The sequence below is a fragment of the Perca fluviatilis genome, chromosome 15 (genome assembly GCF_010015445.1).
Source record: "Perca fluviatilis chromosome 15, GENO_Pfluv_1.0, whole genome shotgun sequence".
In the NCBI taxonomy this organism is placed as follows: Eukaryota; Metazoa; Chordata; class Actinopteri; order Perciformes; family Percidae; genus Perca; species Perca fluviatilis.
In genome coordinates this window covers 18,280,472-18,304,520 of record NC_053126.1, presented here as the reverse complement: position 1 = coordinate 18,304,520, position 24,049 = coordinate 18,280,472, and the positions used below count along the sequence as shown (strand labels likewise).

The 24,049-nt window shown below is 40.7% G+C and overlaps 1 protein-coding gene across 4 annotated transcripts; it reads right to left on the bottom strand.

The window, feature by feature from the left end:
- Positions 1-429: 429 nt before the first annotated feature.
- On the bottom strand, positions 430-23,731 carry ttyh3a (tweety family member 3a). 4 transcript variants are annotated; one of them, XR_005641818.1, is made up of 17 exons: positions 23,364-23,731; positions 22,689-22,871; positions 19,856-20,025; positions 17,650-17,761; positions 17,274-17,494; positions 16,272-16,367; positions 15,252-15,324; positions 14,030-14,105; positions 11,663-11,718; positions 10,846-10,938; positions 9,939-10,031; positions 9,051-9,187; positions 7,499-7,672; positions 6,958-7,033; positions 4,243-4,344; positions 3,088-3,119; positions 430-2,726 (listed from the first exon to the last, which is right to left on the bottom strand). XR_005641818.1 is itself a non-coding variant. In XM_039824096.1 (16 exons), the coding sequence occupies exons 2-15, from the start codon at positions 22,812-22,814 to the stop codon at positions 4,264-4,266; spliced, it is 1,584 nt and encodes a 527-aa protein (XP_039680030.1). In that variant the 5' UTR covers positions 22,815-22,871; positions 23,364-23,731; the 3' UTR covers positions 430-2,726; positions 4,243-4,263. The 4 variants fall into 4 exon arrangements, 3 of the variants coding, with proteins under 3 accessions (XP_039680030.1, XP_039680032.1, XP_039680031.1); XM_039824096.1 differs by lacking the exon at positions 3,088-3,119; XM_039824098.1 differs by lacking the exons at positions 3,088-3,119; positions 4,243-4,344 and having other exon boundaries at positions 23,364-23,730.
- Positions 23,732-24,049: the final 318 nt, after the last annotated feature.

Below are 24,049 nucleotides of genomic sequence, written 5' to 3'. Positions count from 1 at the left end.
ACACAAAGAGTTGGGGGTGGCAGTAGCTCAGTCAGTAGGGAGTTGGGTTATGAACCGGAGGGTTGTTGGTTAAAGTCCCCATATTGACCAAAGTATGGTGGTGGACTGGTAGCTGGAGAGGTGTCAGTTCACCTCCTGGGTACTGCCAAGGTGCTCTTGAGCAAGGCACCGAACCCCCAACTTCAGGGTCAAAGTGAACCTAATCCTTCCTTTATGCACACATGATAAATTCTTCAATCTGTAATCAATAAAACCAGTGACACAAAAGGACCAGTATCCCTGTAAAAGTGAAATGGGGCGACACCAGAGCTGGCAGTGACGTAATGCTGCTCCCTAGTGTCTGTTCCTGGTCAGGATGTCAGGACGCTTCAGCTTTTCAAGTGGAAATATTAATATGCAACAACAAAGAAATACAACGAGCAGGTGCACTACAGTTAAGTTTGTTTATTTTTTAAAACACAGCATTCATGCTCAATATAACCACAGGTTTTACATGTACATATTTTAAAGATTGCAAAATGATGTATAAAAGAAGAAAACAAAGATTACATCTAGTGATTTTTTTTCCAGAAAAAAAACTCAGACAAATTTAAATCTATTTAACGTATTCACATTAATGAAGCAATACTTTGTGTGTGCTAGAGATTCTAAAATGAAAATAAAAACCTAAAGCAAATCAAATGGAGTAAGCTTTTAAGAAATTAAAATGAAATGTCGTTTTCAGACACTGTTTTTTCTTTTTCATTTAGTTAATGTTTATATTCTGTACAACCACCTTGCATTACAAACAACAAAGAGAAAATGACTATTACCCCAAAACAGAAAGATTGCATCAGTGTAATAATGTTTTACAGAGCATAAATGATTACAGGCTCATTTTCTCATTTGATTGCACATGCAACCAGGAGCTGCAAACTTTACAGAGTGGCCTCAAGTAAAGACATTGAAAAAGATATTCATATATTAAAAGAGTTGTGCTTCACTTGTTGGCACAAACAAAATCACCTTTTTTCTGGTCACAATGCACATCTAAGAGAAGCAAGTTGAAGCAGGAGAAGTACAAACATCTCACTCCACATTTGAAAGATCGTCACGCTTCAACAGGAAGTCAGCAGGTTTCCTTTGACAATTTCCAGATTATAGAGAGCAGTTATCACAATCCCTTCACAGCATCCACTCACTCTTATCTACTTTCTGTTATAAATGCTAAAACACATTTGTGAGACACTGCATTGCCAATGCATAAAGTTTCTTTCAGAAATTCTCCTAGAAACTGCGATATGCATAACGTCACATAAAATTGCATTAAGATTCTTGTGAGAGGAATTTCTGACTCTAAACTGCTGCATCTGGTGGAGAGGATCATTGGCGGACAGAGTTAGGGATGAGTGTGTGGACTATTCCCAGTTCTGATGCAGGGAGATGAGGCTTTACAACTTAACAGGAGCGTGAGGAGAATAACAAGCGTTCTGGTGAAGAGGCAGATTATCGTAAAAAGGCTGGAGTAATGTGGCAGAAGACATCACGCGCAACCCTATCCTCCGCTACTTCACCATCGTCTTCAATGGGCTGTAAAAAAACAAGTTTCTGCTTCCAGTAGTATAAAAACGTCTTGTCTCCGTCAAACTCATTGCGGTTTCATTCCTTTTTTTTCGGCATTGGTCATCGTCATCCCGCTGAGACTCTTCCTGTCAAACAGCTGCATTTCCATCACACAGCTCATCTTTGTCCTCTGAGAGCATGTGCCAGAATCAAGTTCACAGTTTAACAAGTTGCATTCATTGCTGTAGAATAGTGGCTCATCAATGTAAAATGCCACAGGAAATGTCCCAAGGAAGTGTCCCAAGAAGAAGAAGAAAAAAAAAAAAATCTATTTCAGACCTGTAAGACGTGCAACACTGCAGGAAAACTGGTCCCAGACATTGGATTTAACACAAAATGCAAAAACAAGCCAATGTGCATGTGTAATATACAGTATGGCGACTTTAACTGGAGAATAATCATAATCTTGTTGACTCAAATAGCAGACTTGCATTTTAAATTCCACAAGCAGAAAGAGGAGATGTTGCACTGTAAGATGAATCTATTCTACTACCGTTTGATCTACGTTGAGTGTGTTATGTGAGAAATAATGTCTACACTTCAGGTGGGAAGAGAAAACTACTCTCCCACAGCAACGAGAGCGTGCAGTACAGTACTTTACAAAACAAAATCAACAACCAGTAGTAATCAGTGTTAATCTATGAGCACTTCCAGAGTCCTCAACACTGCAATGTTTCGTTAGATGTGACACTGTGCTTGTCGTGGTGCATTCATGTGTAAAGAAATGATAAGTTGGAGTGTAAAAGTCAGTCCAGGCTCCATCACAGCAGAGTTGCAGATGAATTCCCAGCACCAATGATGATTCTTGCATTAATAAACATCAGCCAAGGATTGTGGAGAAAAGGTATATGCACTATGATTTGCAGGATTCCTTAAGTTTAGCTTTCACCAACCAGCCAAAAAAAAGAAAAAGCATTTGTTTTTCCATTTTAAGTCAAGTTAGACGGTGGAAGAAAGCAGGAGGAGTGACTGAAAGGTACGAGAAGTAAGAACTGACTGGATGAGAGGCTTCAGAGACGTCAGTGCTGCAGACAGGATGCGTCCAGTGTTTAGTGTGCTGGAGGGGGGTTGTTGGGATCTGGTCGGCTGTTAGCCAGGTACTTTGCCCGCATGCTGGAGGTGTACTGTAGATGAAAAAAAAAAAATGACACAGAACAAAACATAAATCATGATTTCACACTCTATAGTTAAAACAATTACTTACAAGTAGCACAAATAAGGGAAGCATCAGTCCTGTCTTTAAACACAGTCCATGTAGCATTTTCTCATTATTTATATGACTGAAATTGCAAGATGCAGCTTTAAAGCCTGGAAAAGAAATATGTATCTGTTGCAATAGAAAACTGATTCAAAAGCTCAGTTATTAAGTGACAAGAACCCCCTTCTGAAAAATAAGTAGAGGAACATACAGCATTGGACAAGCACATCAAAGCACTACAGAACACAAATCATTCAACAGATCAGAGAAAGTCCTAAACAGATTACCTTTCAAACTAGTTACTCCAGAGCCCTGGAATCTAAAGGGATGTTAATTGATTCAAATACAGAAAGGACATCACAGCAACAGAGGACAAGGATATAAGAGTACAAGGAGTTGTATAAATATATAACACCAATTATAGTTGAAATGATTTCACTTTTAACTGTCGTGCACATTCATTTACATTTAGGATGCACCCATGCAGTTTCTTTAATACAAGCGACACAAGCACAAAAAGGCTACATTTCAAACTCATGTGAAAACGCTATTTTGACTTGGTAGCTTTTGAATTGTAATATCTATCTATCTATCTATCTATCTATCTATCTATCAGCCTTTAGAGCCATTTGGTCAGCCAGTTGAGGATGTGAACGCCGAGTATTAGCACCGAGGGGCTCAATAAAACAACATGACTTACATTCGCCGTTAAAGAAAATATGTATCATTTGTAGGGCTGTAACTAATGATTATTTTCATTATCATTCATGTCTTGATTCATTGTTTTGCCTAAAATGTCAGAAAAAAGCCTGTTGTAATTTCCCACAGCCTAAGGTGGTCGAGACGAGTCTTGTTTTGCCCAATTTCAGACTGCTTTGCGAATAAATAACCTCTAGGTTTACACAGACTACTTCATCTGTCGGAGGTGGAACTGCTGACCAAAATATCAACCTCAAGACCTCAGCTGAAAATATGCAAAGTCACATAAAAAGTGGTACCTTCCAGTGGTATTTCCTCTGTGCTACACACCCAAAAACTGAATCCCAACGCTTATAAAACTGAACCCCCCCATGAGTTCACCCTCAGTCCCAAGAATCAAGACAAAGCAGATCCAGATGATCAGTGAAACCGTTAAACGGCTCCATAACGTGACGTTGACAGTGAGCCCCAGGGCAGAGTTACAGCTTCACATGTTCCTCCCAATACATCTGTGGTGGAGAGGGGTGGGGGGGGGGGGGAACATGCAGCCCAGGGCCACAGGAAACAGAAATCAGGTAAGACACCAGGTGGGACACTTAGCAAGAGTCAGGAGTGGGGTGGGGGTGGGGTTGGGGGTCCAGAAGTCCTGGTGGGAACTGAATAGAGGGTGAGGGCTAGGAGTTTGGGAGGTGGTACAGGGGAGGAACAGGCCAGCAGGTGGAGGAGGCGGGCATGTTTTGTACCTGTTAGTGTCGCAGATGAGGTTACCAAAACGATCTTGAACTCTCCGAAGGCTTTAACTGCCAGCTGTGACTGCCGTTACGGTCTGCGGCAGTCAAATACAACTGTATGGATTCGCAGAAAAAAAAAAAAAAAAGGAAAAAAAAAAAAAAAAAACGACAAGAAGAGAATATAGAGAAGATACACAAAGCAGCGTCTAGGTCCAGGCAGACACACGGACATACATTATCAGGGAGGGAAGGATCTCTGGTAGAGGTTCAGGCCGGGGACGACAGGAGGGAATTATTGAGATTTGTTTTGCTGTGCTAATACATGGTCAAAGTTTGTATGTATAAGTCACAATTTCAAAAAAAGTTCTTGCACACCATAAAGCCTTAGTGACAGGTGCATAGGATCAAAATCTCTTGACTTGGAAAGGAAACAAAGAACCCCTCATACTGTCTGTTACTAGTACAGATTGTATTGACAACGTTTCTGTCCGTAGACCTTCATCAGGCAAAGTTCATATAGACAAACGGCACCAAACATATAAAGGCTCTCACCTGAGAAAAACCGCCAATCGGAACACACACACACACACACACACACACACACACACACACACACACACACACACACACACACACACACACACACACACACACACACACACACACACACACACACACACACACACACACACACACACACACACACACACACACACACACACACACACACACACTTACTTACTTCATGGGTGAGAGCCGAGCGCCATTTGTCCATAAACTTTGCCTGATGAAGGTCTGAGGACCGAAACTTTGCCAATTAAATCATTACTGGTGTGTACAGTAGTGATGGACAGTGTGCAGGATTCTATATGTACTTTCCAACAAGTGTCACATAAAAGACAGAAAACACTGCTATCTAACACATCACATACTAATGCATGTACATTTATTTTTTTTTTCCCAAAAAAAAAAAACACATACACCCCCCCCCCAAAAAAAAAAAAACAACTTTATCCTTCTAAAGACTGTGTTTAGCGGGGTGGATGCTCAAAGAAACAAGAGCTCTACGTGAATAATTAATTCTCCAAATACTGGTTCCCCTAGTTCCAACACTAATGTTCTACCATACCATCATAGTGCTATACACTGTTAAAAGCATGCCATGAAATCAAAATGGCAATCATTCTGTGGCTGCAAAGTTAATACGTACTCACATACTGCACGTTAATAAGCTTTTCTACTATACTATACTATACTATAGAGACCAGGGTTCTATGTTGTTAATTAGTGCGTTTACAGCGCAGCAACATATCCAGGTAACCAAGAAGCTTTATAGGAATTCAGAAACTACATTTGTATTTCGACCGGAAGAACAAGGGACTACATTTAGTTCCTGTAAGTAGTACTGTAAGTTCCTTTCCGACCAAGTAGTTACAGGAATGTAGTTATAGGAACAGTCCACTTCTAAACAGTTCTACTAACTACTTTCCCCCCCAAAAAACGGTTTTGCCATTTGCAGTCGCACTGGCCAAGTGGCCATAGGGACTGGTAGGAGGGGTAAGGGAGTGACGCAAGCACTGCAACGGTCTTTATAGTGTCGTCACTTGACTTTAGCGCCACATACAACAAACCAGCATGGACGAGGCCATCAGAATGTTCCTGTCGTGCCTTGCCGGGATCGTCATAACGGAGTACGAAAGACGGCGTTTAAAGACTAGGCTGGAGTACTTAACAGAAAAAAAACACAGAAGACGAAGGCTCCAGCATAATATGATCCTAATTAATATGATGGAAGAAGATAGAAGAGCAGAGCGCAACAGGCAAACGAAACGACGGGTAAGTTTAACTAGCATTAACAATTAGCTGGTTGAATGCGTGATGTTTGTGTTATGAGTTAGCATACGTAGGCGAATTGCAACAGACAGTGAAGAATATGTACGGTTTGTGTTTCAAACTTGCGGCTAAGGGTTCCTATGCGGAAAAGGGAAAAGACCCTGCCCTGAAGTAGGAGCTGAAAGAGTTACAGGAACTGCGGTCAGAGGAACTTAATAATCCCCAAATTGGTCCAGTCGGAACACGAGGAAAAAAGGGTTCTAGGAACGTTATGTTCTAGGAACTGCAAAAATCCCTCCGGTGGGAAAGCGGCTAATATCAGGATGAGGGGCAGACATTTCTTGAGATTTATAAAAGTTGACAACAAAGTAACGCGTTGTTGTTGAGAAAGAGAAAGTGTGTGTGTGAATGCGAGAGACGAAGCAGCGGTCGAGTGGCAATGAGGAAACAAAGTGAGTGAAGGAGAGTAATAAAACAGTTTGCTGATGGTTTCATGGCAGTTATTTTCTAAATCAGAAATAAATGACCATCAAACACACCGATTGTCTACTATGGAGATAGACGTTTTCAGTCTTATTTTCCTCCTCTGTATTTCCGCTTTGTTTCTGTGACACAAACAGTAAATACAAAGAGCTACAGGGTGACTATTTTAATCTGTCATTAGTCTAATTTGCCTAATATTAACTGGTTCTTCAGCTGCAGTGGAAACACAAACAGTGACATGCTAAGTTCCTAGTTTAGTTCATGATTTTAGTTCCTCTGGTTCCATAGTTCCTGGATCATTTTGGTTGAGAAGGGCTAATGGTCAGTCTCTTAGAAAAGGCTGCCAAATGACCCAGAGGTGTTCCTACAGTTCTAATGTTTGTTTGTTTTTACAGGAAATGCGACACTTACCGAGGGTGGAGGAGACTCTCGTCCTATCAGAGGCGTGTTTTCACAGCGAGAATTCTGAAAGTTGGCATTCTGAGCCCTGTTGAATTGAAACACAATGAGATCAAACACAACAAGCTGAAGAGTGCATAAACCCCTACAACACTGCTTTGAAGATATGTAACAATATACTGTGTCCATGAAACTCTCCACGTCAGTTTTCAGCATACCAAGGCATTAAAATACAGAGCCAGAAAATGGGGGATCCCCTCCCCCAGTTTCCCCAACACTGAGATTCACTCATGAGGTTGAGAGCTTTGAGTTTCACAGGCTTCCCAGCTGGAGAGCAACAGCTGCATCTGCTGTCCACTGCATGACTTTCTATAGGAGAGCTTAGCTCCTCTCTGGGGACATAAAAACTGGCTCCCGATGAAGTATCTAGTATCAGTCACATTGTGCACAAAATCAGGCTAGGTTGTGAAAATAAATGATCCACTACTTCTGCCTTTCACTTAGTGCAGCTTTCCATTAAAATCCAGAGTAGTTTTAATCAGTGGTGACTTACATGTACTCTGTGACCGGTGCGTTGCTGACGGTGTGGGCTGTGGCAGGGATGGAGGTCTCGCTGCCGAAGCTGCTGCCACAGCTGTACAGGCTGGGCATGTGGACCCGGTACAGGTTATCATGGTTTTGCCTTCCCCCGTGGCTCAGAGACTCATCCTCACTATCCTCCTCGTTCCTGCAAACATAATACAGCACGGTAAAACCACCACCACCAGAGGGACCCCCTCTCCTATCTTACTGATAACAAAAAGAGCATGAGAGTGCTACATGGTCACGTTTTGTGTTTATTCTCAGTCACATTTTGATTCACGTTCATCGCTGCCTGCAGAAGAGAAAACACAATGAATTATCTGCTGTGTGAAGCAAAGAAGAGGCCGTTTTCCCCTGACCTTAATGGGACTGAACAAAGACCAAAAAATAAAAATAGCCTCATGTAATTGGTTCAGTTTCTGCAGGAAAATTCAATCATCAGGACGATGAATGCATTTTTTCACTTTGTCAAATAAAAGCAATAGCCTACTCCCGCAGAGAGAATGTGATTCCACTTGATTCTTTTTAAACAATGAAGCTCAATAGTGTATGTGAGATAACAACAATGCACTTACCATGGTCTGTCAAAACAGAGCAACAATGACACCGACATCATGGTGCCTGTCTCCCTCTAGTGTTTATCCCATAGGCTTTTGCCTGCATTACTTATCCATGAGATCATACTTTTATTCAGTGCAGTTTACAATACATGTATTTACCCAAGTATGCATATCAGAGAAAGGAGCGACTTACTCATTAATCAAATAATACTAATCCTAGACATGCTACCCTGAATATTAAATATAAATCTTCATTTAGTTCCAGATGGGGTAAAAGAAATAAGTAGGCTTGCATTATTATAACAGTAAAACAGAACAAGCTTAGCAGACCACTGAGAAAACAGAGTGTGGTAGAGGGTAAGCCTTTGCTTTATAACAGGAAGCACCAGCTGAGATCAAACTGATGAACATGCCCCCCAATTGTTGGGAGGGATCAGTTAATTATGTAGCGCAGCTGAGTTGGGGAAACCACTTTCCTCGTAGCTATCCTGCAAACCTTATCTGCTGCTGCTGCTGATGATTTCCCCCCTCGGCTGCAGAAGAAGACACCAGCTGAGGCCGTGGTTATGATAGATTTAGGCCAATTCGGCACAATTAGGGTGGATAACGGGAAGCAATCTATTTGAGGAAGCAACTGAAGCCTTCTGGACACGTCCCAGTGGTAAACACAGCCTTAAGTCCCAGTGGGAAACACAACCTTAAACAAAAATAATCGTGTTTCCCTATCTGTGTAGATTTATCCTGAACTACTTTGTCTGCTGCGTTCCCATGCCGCGTACAAACAAGTGCTGTAGAGGGTTAGAAGAAATGCTATAAAACCATAATTAATTGATAAGTTTATCCTCTTTAATTATTTCTCACTGTATAAACAGTCCTGCACACAAACTCTGCTTAAAAGCTTTTGGATGGGTTTCTATGTGGTTGTGAGTTAAAGGGTGTATATGTGGCCAGTGGAAGTCTTACCCCTTGCTCTGCCAGGTGTGAGGCACACTGCAAACAATCGAGGTGAACATGAGAGCAGTGACGAAGGAGAAGAGCACGAGGTAGATGAGGCCTTCCAATCCATCATAACACAGACCCGTCATTGCCTGGACAAAGTCCTGCAAAATGGGAGAGGTCACTTTTATTATGGCAGGTATGACCAGTTCAGATGCTGCATTCAAACATCTAAAGCAATTTGAGAAACCTAAGAAGTAAGAGCAAAACAAAAATGCAGAAGTAGTAAAAAGGCTGTTTTTAAAATTTTAGCATGTGGATACTAAGAGGGCCTTCAAAATGCATCTGCTGTGATTTCCTATTTAAACTAGGTCAGACTAATAAGCTCACGGTTGGCGAACTGGAAGGAAAGCTAGGTTTGAAAAGAAGCACTACACCCCACAATATCATGATTGAGAATCTACATTCTGCATGCACTGCACAGCAGAAATATATTTCGAATTCTACTGGAGAGACTCTAATTTTCATGAAATAATAAGCTTGGACGGGTAGATGTTTAAGAGAGAAGGCAGACCAGAAAGCAAAAGAAAGTGTTACACTTTCATGTATGCACTTGGAATTTGGAAGCCACTGCGGGGCAATCCTCCAAAGCATTGCGATAGCCAAGTACTTGTCACTTAGCCAGCTTCATAAATGGTACAAAGCTAGCGTCAACTCGCATACAGGAAGGCAAATGTTATTTATGGTGACAGGTGTAGTCATCTGCACAAGCATAAAAAGAAGAGTTGCTTTATACAACTAAGCTGCACTACGAAGATGTCACAACAAATCAATTTCCAGGCCCTTTTTCATCAGACATGGAGCGACCCGGCAATAAGAATGTCTCGGTTTGTAAGTCTTATCCTCCCTGCTCACCATGTGCAGGCTGCGACAGTCCACCAGGGCAGTGAGCTGATGTAGACTGATCTCTGTGGTGTTCAGTATCCCTTGGATCTCTTCTAAACTTGCCTGGGATTAATGAGGAAGAAAACACAAAATTAGCAATGTTGAAAAAAGGTTTAACGTGAAATCCAAATTTGGAACCTGGGTATGCTCTGATGACAAACTAAATTTGTATAATTTACATTATCTTCATTACAAAAATGCAACTAAGTGGTAGTCAAAAATAACAAAACGTAAACATTTGCAAAAAGGAAGCAGGTGAAAAGTAAATTAGGTTTTTAACATTAATTAATTCACTGATTATTCTATGCATGTCTTGGATGTCTTTCGTCAATATACAACAGAACACAGCAGCTTCAGCTGAAAAAGCAGATTTTAATGTACGATACATTTTAATGGTCCGTTTCCCTTTTTCCTCCAATTGTCATCGCAGCTCCAGCCGAAAATACGTCCGATAGCCTGATATAAACATTTACACAACATCAGCACATTTCTCTGTGTGGGTATGTGAAGTGAAATATGCCTCTCTCTATTCCCAATGTCAGCTCTCATTTGTGCCTCTGTCAACACAGTGTAAGGACCAGCGCTGGACAATACCACAGTGTTGTATTGACAAGGGCCAGTGAAAGCCTAATGCAGCTAAATGGACATAATGCAGGTCCCAGGTGGGCCGTCAGCAGATCTTTGTGTGGACAGGTGCACTTTCCTTCTCTGCAGGTCAGTCGTTTGGTCCCATTCACTGGGATATTCTGTCATTACAAATAGTACAATAGTGCAGGACAGCTTGTGGCTTAGTGGGGGGAGAGAGTGTTTATGGTAACAGCTGCCCCGTAATGTGGCATGTCTAGTAAAGAGTCAAGTGATGGGGCTGGAAACATACCTGAGTTTGTTTATACTCTCTGGTGGCAGAGCGCAGCAGTTCAGACACGTCATCCTGCATCTCCACTAATGCTTTGTGACTCCCAGAGAGCTTCTGAAATGAAGTTTGAATACTGTAGTAGCCCGGCACATCTTAAAAGTACTTCCATTATTTTAATCATTACAAAGATGCTTTGGTTGTCTCCCTTTGTAGTCACATGGATGTCTGGGGAAGGCATGCTAATACATTATAGACGAGCTGAAAGGCTTACATACTGTATAATACATAGCTTCCATTTATTTACAGTTGTACTAACAACAGATGCCTGGACTTCAGTAGCACTCAAAGATTTTGATTTATTCATGTGGTTTGTAAGATAAAATGAAAAAAAAAAAAGGTAGCCCATTGATGCAAACTATAGATTCACAGTAAAGTGAAGTTAAAGTTCTTCTCTAGCTTCTAACACATCGTCTGATGCAAGTGCATGCTATCAGTACACAGGAAAGGCTGCTCTGCATCAGTTTTCCTGCTGGCATAATGGGAAGTATTGTACTATTGCATGGAAAAAAAAAAAAAGTCCTCATTTGAGCAATGGGAGTGGCTCATTGTGCCCACTTGAATTCTCACCAATTACAAGGTCATACATCAAGTAGAGATTATGTCTATAATATTGTGACCGCTGAATTTTCTATTATCAACATCACATTAATGTTGAGCTAGTAAACTACCTACTATTGGTATTTATCTAAGTGTAAATGTGTTGATTTCATGCGTTGATTTAACATGTTAAAAACTCAAACATGCAAAAACAAATGTAGTGATGATAAATGCAACAAACCTGTTGGAAGGGGTTTGTTTGTTCCAAACTGCAACTAAGGTAGTGCTGCAGGATATCTGTGAATAAAAAGGACAGTTTGAGTGTTAGCAGAGCCACATAAATTCACATGTAGGCCTGCAAATTACCAATAGTCCAAAACCCAGACAAATTTAACTTAGCCATATATGACAAAGAAATGCAGCAAAAACTGAGAAATCTGAGAGGCTGGATGAGTGAAAGTTTTGAATTTTCACTTGAAAACTTAAGTTTCTGATTTTTATGCCAACCCCAACCCTCTGCTTATTATGGTGTTGCTTAAAAATTAACAAGAAGTTGCAGCACAAAAATGACAAACTAGGTTTGAGGTCATTTTTAAACCGTGTCGTCATAATAGGCCGATAGACCATTATCGGACTCATTTAAATTGGCAAATATATCGATATTGGCCTCGAAACTCCAGTATCGGTCAAGCTATAATGTGTTTGGGTTTTGGACTGTTAGTTGGACAAAACACGACATTTGATAACCTGGTAGCAGACCCATGCAGAGAGATTGTATTTTATTTTCTAGCTCTGTCTCAACGTGTTGCCTGCATGCCTTGTTAGAGCTTGACTGCTTCTGTAACTGTGCTCCCGCTGAGCTAATCCTGAGGTGAACTGTTCCAAAAGAATGAAGTTCACACACACTCCAATAGTATGAATAAATGTTTTTCCCATGATGCAGTAACACATACACAACAACAGAACACAAAGCCAGTATAAAAGGCTTAGGTATAACTCTTTTTATAACACAGCTTTCTGCAAACAGCCTGAAGAGCGGTTTAACCATCTCTGGAGTTATTGTTAAATTTACATGGGCAAACTTGTATTGTGCTCACAGCACACCAGAGAGCAAAACAGACTGTAATCATGGTTTTGGACTTTCACATGCTATTAAAACCCATTCTAGCTACTAACTCACAGCGGTGAGTAGGAGTCGATGAGAAATCCTCAGTGACTCAAAAGCAACAGCAACGTCCACAAATACAAGCTGTGAGAACACCACCACCAACCTAGATGTTCACGCTCGCTGCTCTGTCGGGAGCTTCTTTCCCACACAGTTGAGCAAAATCATGACGAGGATATCCGGTATAGAGAAGTACATAGCAAGCAAGTTTCTGTCACACATACACCCACCCACATACATATCAGGAAAAGCATTTCTTTTTGGAGTCTGACTTGGTAATGGATAGAAATACTGCTGTTCTTGTATAACTTACAAATTCATTTCAACTGTGCTGACATACGGTGCTACAGTGGGCTGGAAAGGAGATCCAATTATGGCTTATAATAATATTAATTAATTAATAATATAATTTATAATCAAGATTGATTATCTGTGAGCTGCTGCTTTGGGCTATGGTCACAAGATAGCTTGTTTATTAGACAGAGATTTGGCATTACATTATCCCACCAGGTTAAACATTTTGGCAGGGTGAGGTAGTCAAAACAAACCTGTATAGTAATGTCTTTATGTAATAGTAATAAACCTAATTTAAAAACAAAAACAGATTTCCTTCAAGGACTGAATAGTTTACATGAGTGACAGAGGAAAAAATAGAACAGAAAACCCCCATACCGCACAATTCAGCCCTGGGGCAAAAATACAGCTTCACAGCTGCGGCATTATACAGTTTAGTACATAGAGTCAGTTGGTGCTCACGGTTCAGAGAAAATCACAACATTTACAGCTGATGACTCACCAAAAGCTTGGTTTGTGTATTCAGCAATAACCATATTTTAGAGAAGAGAGCAGAAAAAGAAAAAATTGTGAAGCTGATGATGATAAAAAGAAAACACATCAAGTAGGCAGGAAGTCCTGGATGTTTTTATTTCTAAGCACCATCTTCTGGACTGAAGAGGGATGCCGGAAATGCATTGAGTCTCTGATCCTACTCCACTACTCTTATCTCCCCCATACACTCTGCCTTACACACACACCCGAGGCACTATCATTTTCCCCCTTACACGCATCCCATCATGGAAAAGATTGGGCAATTACTAAAGCAAGACGGTTAAAGAGGCTTCTGTAGTGCCTAAGAAGGCAGCTCATTGTCCTCTTGACCCTGCCGCAGATGTGGCAGTCATTTTTAGAGGCTTTTTATGGGCAATGGACTAGACCAAGCCTCACTCTTCAGAACAATTCCACCTCACTGCTGCACAATAATCAGAGTACTGAGACCGGGAAGGGGGCGGAAATTAAACAATTCAGGCTAATGCGTCCTCTATAATTTCAGATGCATAATATTCACCATTTCTGAGAGTTGTCGGAGTAAATACAAAACCTACGCATTACAACCTGGTAATCTCAGTCAGTGTCACAGGAGTGATACTTGTATGCGATTCATACCTTGATTGACGACTCCATACTGGTCTGCCACTTTGGTGACATACGTGTCAGGGGCAACACAGAAGTCACTGGAGGTCTAGAAAAACAAGAAAACAAAGACTTACAAATGAACAACACAGTTGTAGTGACATTTTCACGGCATATTAACAACACATTACTAGATGCAATGTCATGTTGGATGGAACATGGGAGTAATTGATTGCAGCTATTAAAAACATGTTTACAATGTTACAGGCTGATTCCATCCCAGCATCAGTAAAAGTAGTTTTTGTGAGGAAACCAAATTAGCTGCTTTGGTCTTCTGTGTACAATGGTTGCAATATTATGGCTACAAAGCTAATCCAAATTATTTTGTTTTGTAAACTTGTTTTTAGGACTAATGAAGTACAGGGCTCCAGACCCATTTCGCGACCATTCTTTGAGACAGTGGACAGTGTTTTTTTGAACTACTCGCACATGTGCGACCTGCAAATGTGATGACATTTTTATTTCATGTTGAAAAAGAAGAGGAGAGCGAGTCTGCCAAGATAGCAAATGTGTTTGAGAGGTGGAGGGTCCGTGAGTGATTAGTCAACTGCGTGGGTAAATGTCATCTACACTCTTGCGTCTCGTTTTCGTAGCGTCACACTCGTCGTCTGCACATGCTGTTGCACAGCGCTGTTGTTACCATGTTTCGGTGAAAATCATTTTTACTCTGTTGTCTCGGTCTCAGAGAAAAAGGACAGGATTTTATTTCCCCTCCACAATGGAAATGTGAAAAATTGCATTGCAGGTCGATTTAAGGTGTGCGCCCCTACATTTTCTGCCCCCGATTTATTTTAAGTTGGGGGCTACAATGCTCCTAATAAAAAAAGTTAGTCTAGAGTCCTTAAGTGGTTTAAACAAAAAAATAGGTTTACATTAAAGACCCCTTCCACTCAAAAATGTGTTTTGCTTATGGTCACGTCTGGAGAGGATCTTTATGGTTGCATTTACTGCAATGTTACAGTATTGCCTTGCATTACATCATACAGGTGTTTTTTGTTGTCACTCCGTGCCACATTTGATAAATTTTTTGACTCCTCAACTGTACAGATTAAGAGAAATAAAACGCCCCTCCATTGCCAAATCCTGCAGTCCTTGCCTGAGCACACACACAAAAAAAACGTGTTTTCCAATTATACATAATGAACTATGCAGCTCTACCTGGAAAACCTGATCATGCTCTGGTGGAAACACTTACCGCAGAGACGGCCAATTCCAGCCCAAGGGAGACCCAGCTGATTACGAGAGCCACTACACCAAACAAGCACACCCTGGGGAGAGCAAGAGGAGGCTAGACGTTTAAGTACCTTAAACTAGTGTTAGAGAAATACCATTTATGTGCACAACAACTATCCATACAGTGTAGCGGGAGATATGTTTAAGCTAATTAAGTTGGTACTTTATGTGTCAAGCCTACTCATGCATCACATTGGACCAGTTTTCTTTTGGAAGTAAAACTCGTCTTCAAACACTGTGGTGAAATTGTGTATGTTTAGGTTGAACTACGGAAAGAACAAAAGAAAGTAGAGCTCCTACAGAAGGAGAACGGTAGGCCCAGCTACAGATTAACAAAACAGACAAAATTACATGAATTATTTAAGTTAAATGTGGCTATATAATGATGTGCTGGAAACTCTACTGTATGGGAAAATTGTGGAATCAAAAAACAAGCTCAACAAACTACTTGTTGAATCACAATATAAGACATTAAGCTTTTAAATTAACCATTGTTGAAAATAAAAAAACAAAGGCAATTGACTACAAGCATTGCTGTCACGGTGTGTATAACTTACCATATACAAATTGTTTATATTTGCTTTTTTGATCTCATCTGGTATTAAAAAGGAAAAACTGCACAGTGGTCTCATTTCCCACGAGACATTTATCCCACCGTTGGCCGACTTTTAGTGCCTATAAAATGCAAATAGCCCTTTCATAGCTGTTTTATTGAATATAAAACGGTAACCAAAAATATAAGATTAGATTTAAGTGTGTCATGGAGTGTCATTGGTAAACACCAAATACTGAGGATATCAGGCTCATTATGCTAAATGAATTGTGACTGGGCTGATATTTTATAGGGCGTAAATTCATCCTGACTAAACCATAATGACAAGATGGCCTTGATCAGTTGAAGGCTTTGTGAACAATAATTTTATGAGAATTTCCCAGGGCAGAACCAAGTCCTCTTGTGGCGATGACTCGTGATGAGACTCACCCTATAAGCGTTCCCTTGGAGTTGCGAATGAGGCCAAACAGCACCAGAAGGCAGATGAGGACGTCGAACAGTAGCAGGCCTATGTAGCCCAGCCACCTGTGAGGACAAATGTCATTAACAACAAATGGCCAAGAGCACAGCGCAGCATACCATCTCCTAATAAAAAAAGGAGCTCCATCTTTAGAACAAGCACAATAATTCAAACTCTTAGCTCATAAATACAAAATTCTAATTCTATAACAATTACCTAGAAAAATGTGTTTAATACCAGGAATAATTTATTTCAAGACTGTTCAAAACAAATGCCAAAAGGATGCCAAAGAGATTACAACAAGAGACCCCTTTCACATTGCCACATTGTTTTCACATTGCCATTATGAATATATAAATTATAGCCGTTTTCAGAATAAGTTAGACACATAAGTGATCTTGCAAGTATCGCATATCATTTCAGGTTTGAATTTATGTTGTGACACTCCATAAAAAAAAACCCATAGTAAACCATTTGGTAAGCCACTTGCATATTTATAAATTTAGGCATACATGTAAGCAAACTCAATACCGCCCAGAGGGGATTACAACTCTTTAATATTTTCTACCAAACTTAATGCAGGTTTGAGATTCTTGGTGAGTCAGTAGACTGATGATATGCTGAACAAGTACAACTCATTCCTTTCCAACATTGTCTGTGCCTGCATCAGCTTCCTAATGCACTCCGAGAGCAGCCTCAGCCAGGGAAGAGACCAAGTAACATTCAACTTTTCGACACAAAGTCTTCACAAGCCAGTGAATTACTGAAAGAGTGCGTGTCTGCATTGAAAGTTTAATAAAGAGATGTAGCACATGAATCATGGTCTGTTGTCTGCATTGCTCCCTGCTGCTGCTGCTGCTGCCACTCCTTACTCTGCAGCATCAGACAGAAGCTGAATATATAATGTGCTGCATTATTCTGTATGGCATCCTTTGTTTGAACGATTGCTTGAACTGCACCATTAGACTTACCTGTACCAGTCAAACAGCTCAATCTTGACGGCCAGTTCCTCCAGGGAGATGTCGGTGTTGTCCCAGAAGGGGATCTCCACCATCTGTCTGACCAGCTCATCCAGCTGGCTCTGCAGCTTTTGGATGATGGACAGGTAGTCTGCGTGCTGTGCATACTGGCCCTCAAGCTGTTGCAGATTGTTGTCTACCGTCTGGTTCAATGAGGATGTACTGTCATATACCTAGAGCCAGCACAGGGACAAACAAGGACACAATGGAGTTGAAGTAAAAAGAGATTTACTGCACAGCTCTAGTGGTAGGGGAAACCAGGGATGCAAATGGCAGAAGGGTGATGAATTATTAAACATGTTGGTATAATTTGTGCCCTCAGTCTTACCAGCTTCTCCACCCCAGTGATTGTGCGGTTAGCATGGCGCAGGGAATACGTCAGCCGGTTCACTCCATCACAAGTCTCGCCGTTCCCATAGAAACCGACAGCAATGCCAGCGCTGAGGGGAGACAAAAGAAAGGGTGGGGAGACAGGGTGGTGAGGAGGTGGGATTAGCTAAAAAAGACACAGAGAGGAGACAGAGAAGCGAGCGAGCGAGGGGGATAGCAAGGCAGGGAGAGAGGCGTGCAAACTCTATATTAACCCTGTCGGTTCAGACCCCAGTCAACAGGCTCCTTTCAGCTCCGGCAGAAAGACTCCTTACAGAACCATGGAAACACAGCAGAATGGACCAGCTATGCCCCAAACCCCACACTACGGCTGACAAAGGCTGTACTGAGGCAGGAGATCAGCTCTCATTTGCACAGACAGGCCTCAGGTTGCAGAAAAACAGTTCCGACAACTGCATTGGAAACAGTTTCTATAGGTACACCAAGAAAAGAAAAAATATTCTGACAATTTATGTGTGCGCAATTCGCAATCCTCTACAGAGTAGACGCTTCTCACAGGAGGTATTGCTTTGTATATTTCAGTGACAAAAAAAAAATAGGCTCCCTTTCTGTGCTCTGAGAAGCAATTTGAAGCGAGAATCAATATCTCGTTCTGTGTTGCAATGGTTGGTTTTTGCTAACCCCCATCCTATGCCAGAGTGGATTTTTATCAAGTAGGATGATGATAAGCGAATCCCTCCAAGCTAAGTCTGACCAAGTCTAACAGTGTTCAGCCAACTTCATTCAGTGAATCAATGGGTTTTCCCTGCTTCCTGGAGGGCTGCTCATCTCTTCCTCTCACACCGTGCAGTGTGAAAAAGGTGAACAGGAGCAGTATCAGAGCAAAAACACAACTAACCTCCATGCTGAGATGATGAACCTGTGGAAACTGCTCTTTCAATATCAGTAAAAACAACACTAAAAAATAACTGATAACACACAAATGAAAAATTCAGGATAATCCCAATATCGTTAATAATGGTGCAGTGCCTTTTGCAATAATCCCACGCATGGACTCCTTTAAAGAACAAAAGCAATACAAAACAAAGAAATTTATGATCTCTTCGACTGTTTTATTTTTTTACTAAAACACATTTGTGCACGGGTACAAGCACCCACAGATACAGCGATTGTAATGCAGTTCTTGTACTCATCAGGTCCCCAAGCTCTTTGTACTACTCTGAATCGGCCGTGATGGCTCTCCAGTGGCCCATCAACAGGAGGAGGAAAACAGGAAACAACTGCAATGCTCAAGGATAGAAAGCATGTCCAGATGGTACAGTTCTCACACTATCTACTTCAAAAATAACAAAATACAAAATTGAAGGATAGAGCACTCCTATAGTATTTGTGCACACATACAAATATGATTTCCCTCAGCACTGCTGTACAGTTTTACAAAATAACAAACAAGTTCATAACTAATTTCTTCATCCATGCTATTTGTGATTGTCAGTCTGGGTCTTAGCCTTGCCTTAGATGCTTAGTTTAGGGTTAGAAAGTCCTTTGGGTTTCAGCTAAGAAGCTGTTTTATTGAAATGCGATTTAATTTGACCTTGGATTATTTTGTGTAGTGAACTGTTTCAGGATAGTTCTTGCCCCTCTCTGAAGCCGAGCTTTCCATTGTGTTTAGTGCCGACCACATAATTAAAATATTTAGCTAAAATTGGTCGGTTGTTGATTGGTGTCCTGTCTCTTCCTGTATGCCATTGTCAGACAATGCATACAGTATGCATCTTAAAGTGATCATACAAGACAAATGAAGCAGGACACAGCGGGTGACTTACAGCAAGATCATTGTGTCTCGCTCTGCTCTCTTGTCACTATTGTGGAAGCACGAAGGTGGTCAAACCCAAACAACTTAAAACATGAGGAAGAGTTCAAATACATACCCTCTGAAAGATGTACTAATCTTATCTAAACATATCCCGAAATAGGTTTTCAGGACATTTACAAAGTATTTAATTCACACAGGAGTACACAAAAATAGACTTTATCATGTGGTTATTTCATATAGACTATTTATGTATTGAATTACCAGAAAACATGCTATATGGTGATAAATATTGTTATCCAGATATTAAATGACTTATATTGGGATAGAAGATTTTGGCTATATCACCCAGCCCTAATCCTCTCCACTCCAATCAGGTGTTTAGACTTACCTGCAGACGAGTGTTGCAATGATGACACACCAGGCTGTGCAGCAGCAGTCAGCGCCGGGCTGATCCTCATTCTTTTTTCGCCGGCAGCACAGACAAATGGAATAGATAAGCAGGAACAGGAGGTCCAGTGCCAGACAGGCGAGCGCCACACCACCCAGTAACAGGATAGACTGGTGGACAGAAGGATGGCGTTATGGAAACTTCATTGCTGATACCACTTTTACATCAATAAAAGTTTAGAATGAAAGACAAATTGAGAGATGCATACATGGGCAGAATTCCAATGCTAGCAGTAGAGCAATATACTATCATAGTCAAACCTCTTAGTCAACAGCAGCACTATGTAGGTCAGACAGAGGGCCTACTTCACTGTATACTCCTAAGGATTCATGGCTGGGGCAGATTTCCATCCTGCCATTTTTGTTTTGTAAAAACCCAGGGTTAATCCATTTGTCTAGTTTTCTCAACGATGCATTGCAGTGACTGACACACCCTGATGCAGTGGTTGGGAACCTGTTTCATGGCAGTTAGGGAACTCAATCTTGGAAAAATTGCAGTCTCAGAGCACAGTCTTGACAACCCAATATTTAGTAAGTCTATTCCATTGAACCAATCCTGTTTAGAGTCGACTGTGATACTTAAATGAAAGACAGGATAATCAGAGACAAATATGAATGAATGAATGAATGAATGACATGGCTTCTATATGTTGTTCTGCACAGTTCAACCAAACATGACTCAATAACTGCGAATGAGTGCGTCCAGCAGAAAAAAACTATAATCCTACTTAGGGCTGAGCGATATGGAGAAACTCAAATATCACAACATTCTTGACCAAATACATCAATGTCGATGATATTGTAGGGTTGACAAGTGACGCTTTCACAAAATATTTTCACAGTGAGATTTTACGAATCATCATCATCAATATATTGGATATAATGATTAAGTGGGTAAAGGCAAAAAGTAGAACAGCTAGAACAGTGTGGTAAGTTCAGAAAATGACACAACTTTAGCAGCCTTTAAAACCAGGGAAAGACAACACATATGCCATATTACGATACTTAAAATCTAAGACGATATGCAGTCTCATATATTGATATAATATTGATAAATTGCCCAGCCTTATTACATGCTACTGTTGGTTTATTGCTTCTATATCATCTGTGCAAGAGGTGACAAATTCAAAGGCACCAAGGTTGCATCATCATGAAGTAGTCCTATAATGAGCACCACTGACAGCTGACAAGTCAAGACTTGCCCTAACAACTGAGTGAGAGCTATGCATTGACAATAATTAGCAGCATAATGGGTTAATAAAGTATGGTGTTTAAGCTAATGATGGCCTCTTATGTTTTGCTCTTGTTGTGATAACAGTGTGGAGTGACATAATGTGCTCCAACAGCTGTATTACTTGTGCATTAAGAAAATGTGCATTACATTTCCACTGAATATCCCCATCCTTTTAACAGTAATGGTGTTTACATTGGACTTCTAGCTGTACACACTGAGCGCCAAACATATACAGCTGCAGCCATTAGGCTAACTATCCAATAAACCCTCCCTGTATTCTACCAGGAAACGACTCCCAATTTTACCTCCGAGAGCTGGACAGTAACACCGGTGAGTAAATGGACTCCAGCATTGTCTTAGGTAAACAATACATTCTGTAAAATGCTCATTTTGTCTTAACTAGAGCCCATCCTTGCCACTAAATCATGAATCAACTAAAGAAATCTGGCAAATATCTGACACCTTTCCACCTTAAAAAAAAAATGAGCAGCATAACAAAGTCAGTTAATGAATTAATTAAAAGACAATTATTAATTATTTTAGGGCCAAATAATGTTGGTACATTTAACTCTTTATCACGCCCTAGACAAAATAAACAACTTCCCATCTTACAAGACAGCAGATTAAGTTAATTAAACAGTTGAATCGACAGTTTCTACTAAATTACTTAGGAGGATTTGCAGGATTTGTAGGATGTCTTTGTTGAATGTTAAACCAAAGTTTAATCTGAAGTTAATGCTGTGCCATCTGACACAATCAGTGGTCCTAATTTTCAAACTGGATATATGCAGTCATTTCCCTGGATCCTATGGGTCAAAGCTAATAGGTGTGCCATGTCAATCACTATTCTGAGAGTCATAACCTGCAAACCAACTAAGACATAACAGAAACCAATGGCATCAGCATAAATGAGAACATAGAAAGTGCTAAACACCCACCAAAGGTACAACTGCAATAAGAACCTAAATTTAGAAAATCTCTTATATTAACCATGTGAAAAAAGCCATGCTGCTCTCCCTCCCAGAGTCCTAGCTGTTCAGACTGTACAGTCCACTGGGCCTTTGCTACCTCTTTAAACTAGACATCATATGGAGGAAGATAATGTTTTTGCAAAAGTACTTTAGAGACCAAATACAGGTTATATTAAATATGAGGATTATGGCCGTTTAATAAATTTAGGTGGCATGGATCACAATATACAATGCCAGCTGGTTGGTGTCTGGCAAAGGTCAAGACATGGATATAACGGCTACACACAGATGGTGACATGGATCAAAAGGTCAAAAAGGTGAAGAGGAGGAACAGGTGTCACTGAGAAAATACTATTAACGTTAACTTAAATTTAAGGTTGCAGACTTAGAAAAAGTATGGAACACAATCATATTATCCTGCTCCTGAAGGTGGACGCTGAACTCAATCTAACAAGTCAAAGAAGCCTTAATTGTTAACATTCCTGTAGGCATCTGTAAGGTGCCTGGGAATCACAACTTATAGGGTCATATGATATACGAGGCACATGGGTCAGTGAGACGTTTTTTACCTGTTGATATGTCCAGTCCTCTGGTCGGAAATCACTGCTTGTTTGCTCGAACATAAAGTTGAAATGGGGAAGTCTGTGTATAAGGTTCACCCACCATGGTGGAGAGTAGCTAACCACTGCTGCCATGGCGAGCAAATGTTAATATGATCCACTCACCAAAGAGGCAAGCAAGGATGATTGAAACTGTAAACACAGAGAGGAATCCACTTCATAAAGTATGTCTGTATCCGGGATGAAAGACAAAAAATAAAGCAGTGTTGCTAATCTAGCATGAGAAACGAAGTTGGTAAGGTAGCTCGCGTTAAATATACTAACGATACCAGTTGAAGTGTTATTTTGACTGTGCCAATTGCAACTAGCTACTAATCTAAATCAGTACATAATAGATGTTCACACTATATTATATAATTTTGTATTAGTAATACAAGCTCGACCAGAACAATAGCTCTCTATATTGACAAACACTGATGTAACGTTAGATAGTAACGTTAACGTTATAACTCCGAGCCAAGTGTAGCTAGCTAGTTAACGTTAGCTTCTTAACATGTCAACTTAAGTCAATGTTGTGTCGCTAGCCGGGATCTTGTCTTAATGTTAGCGGCAAACTCCCGAGTGCCGCGGTCAATTTAAATGTTGTTTAAAAATAGTAAGCTTTTTTAGAAAACCTAGTTTTACCCGTAATGTAGCTAGCTAACTCAGCTAACGTTAGCCGGGTTTAGCTGCTGGTTAGTTCAGTCCGCTGAGACTCGTGCACGGAGGCGAATAACAACAAGAAGTCTCTTTTGTTCCACTTGACATGTTGGTCTGCGGTTAGTTAGCTAGCTACATCCCGTTTTGTTCAGTTGGTAATCCCCCGGTTTCTCTCGTGCAGTCCTATTCCAAGTTCCTCCGAGTAAAACGTCCATCCAGTTATTAGTTGAGTGTAGGGAGACCGGTGGCCAACACCGCGATTGTTCACGAAATTCACCCAGCTGGCGGCATACCCGGCCCGCACACACACAGCCCACCTCACCGGCCTAAAAAACAAATGACCAAGTAGCGCCACCCAGAGGCGCCATATTGGTCAGTTAATGAGAGATTCAAGTACTGTCGGAAATATTATAACTCCTGCTTTATTGAATCGGGTGTTGAATTTAACTTCAAGAAAGCGGTGATTTTTGAGATTTGACAGGGGCTTAAAGCATAAAGCTATCTGACAAAATTGTAAACGTTATGTGCATAACAAACCATAACAGATAAATAAAAATGCCCAATTTTATATTGTATAGCCGTGCGACTTGATTTAAAATTTGCAAATATTTCTGATCGTGGCATTTAGCTAAATATCGGGAAAGCCGTATTTGCGACTTTAGAAATACAGA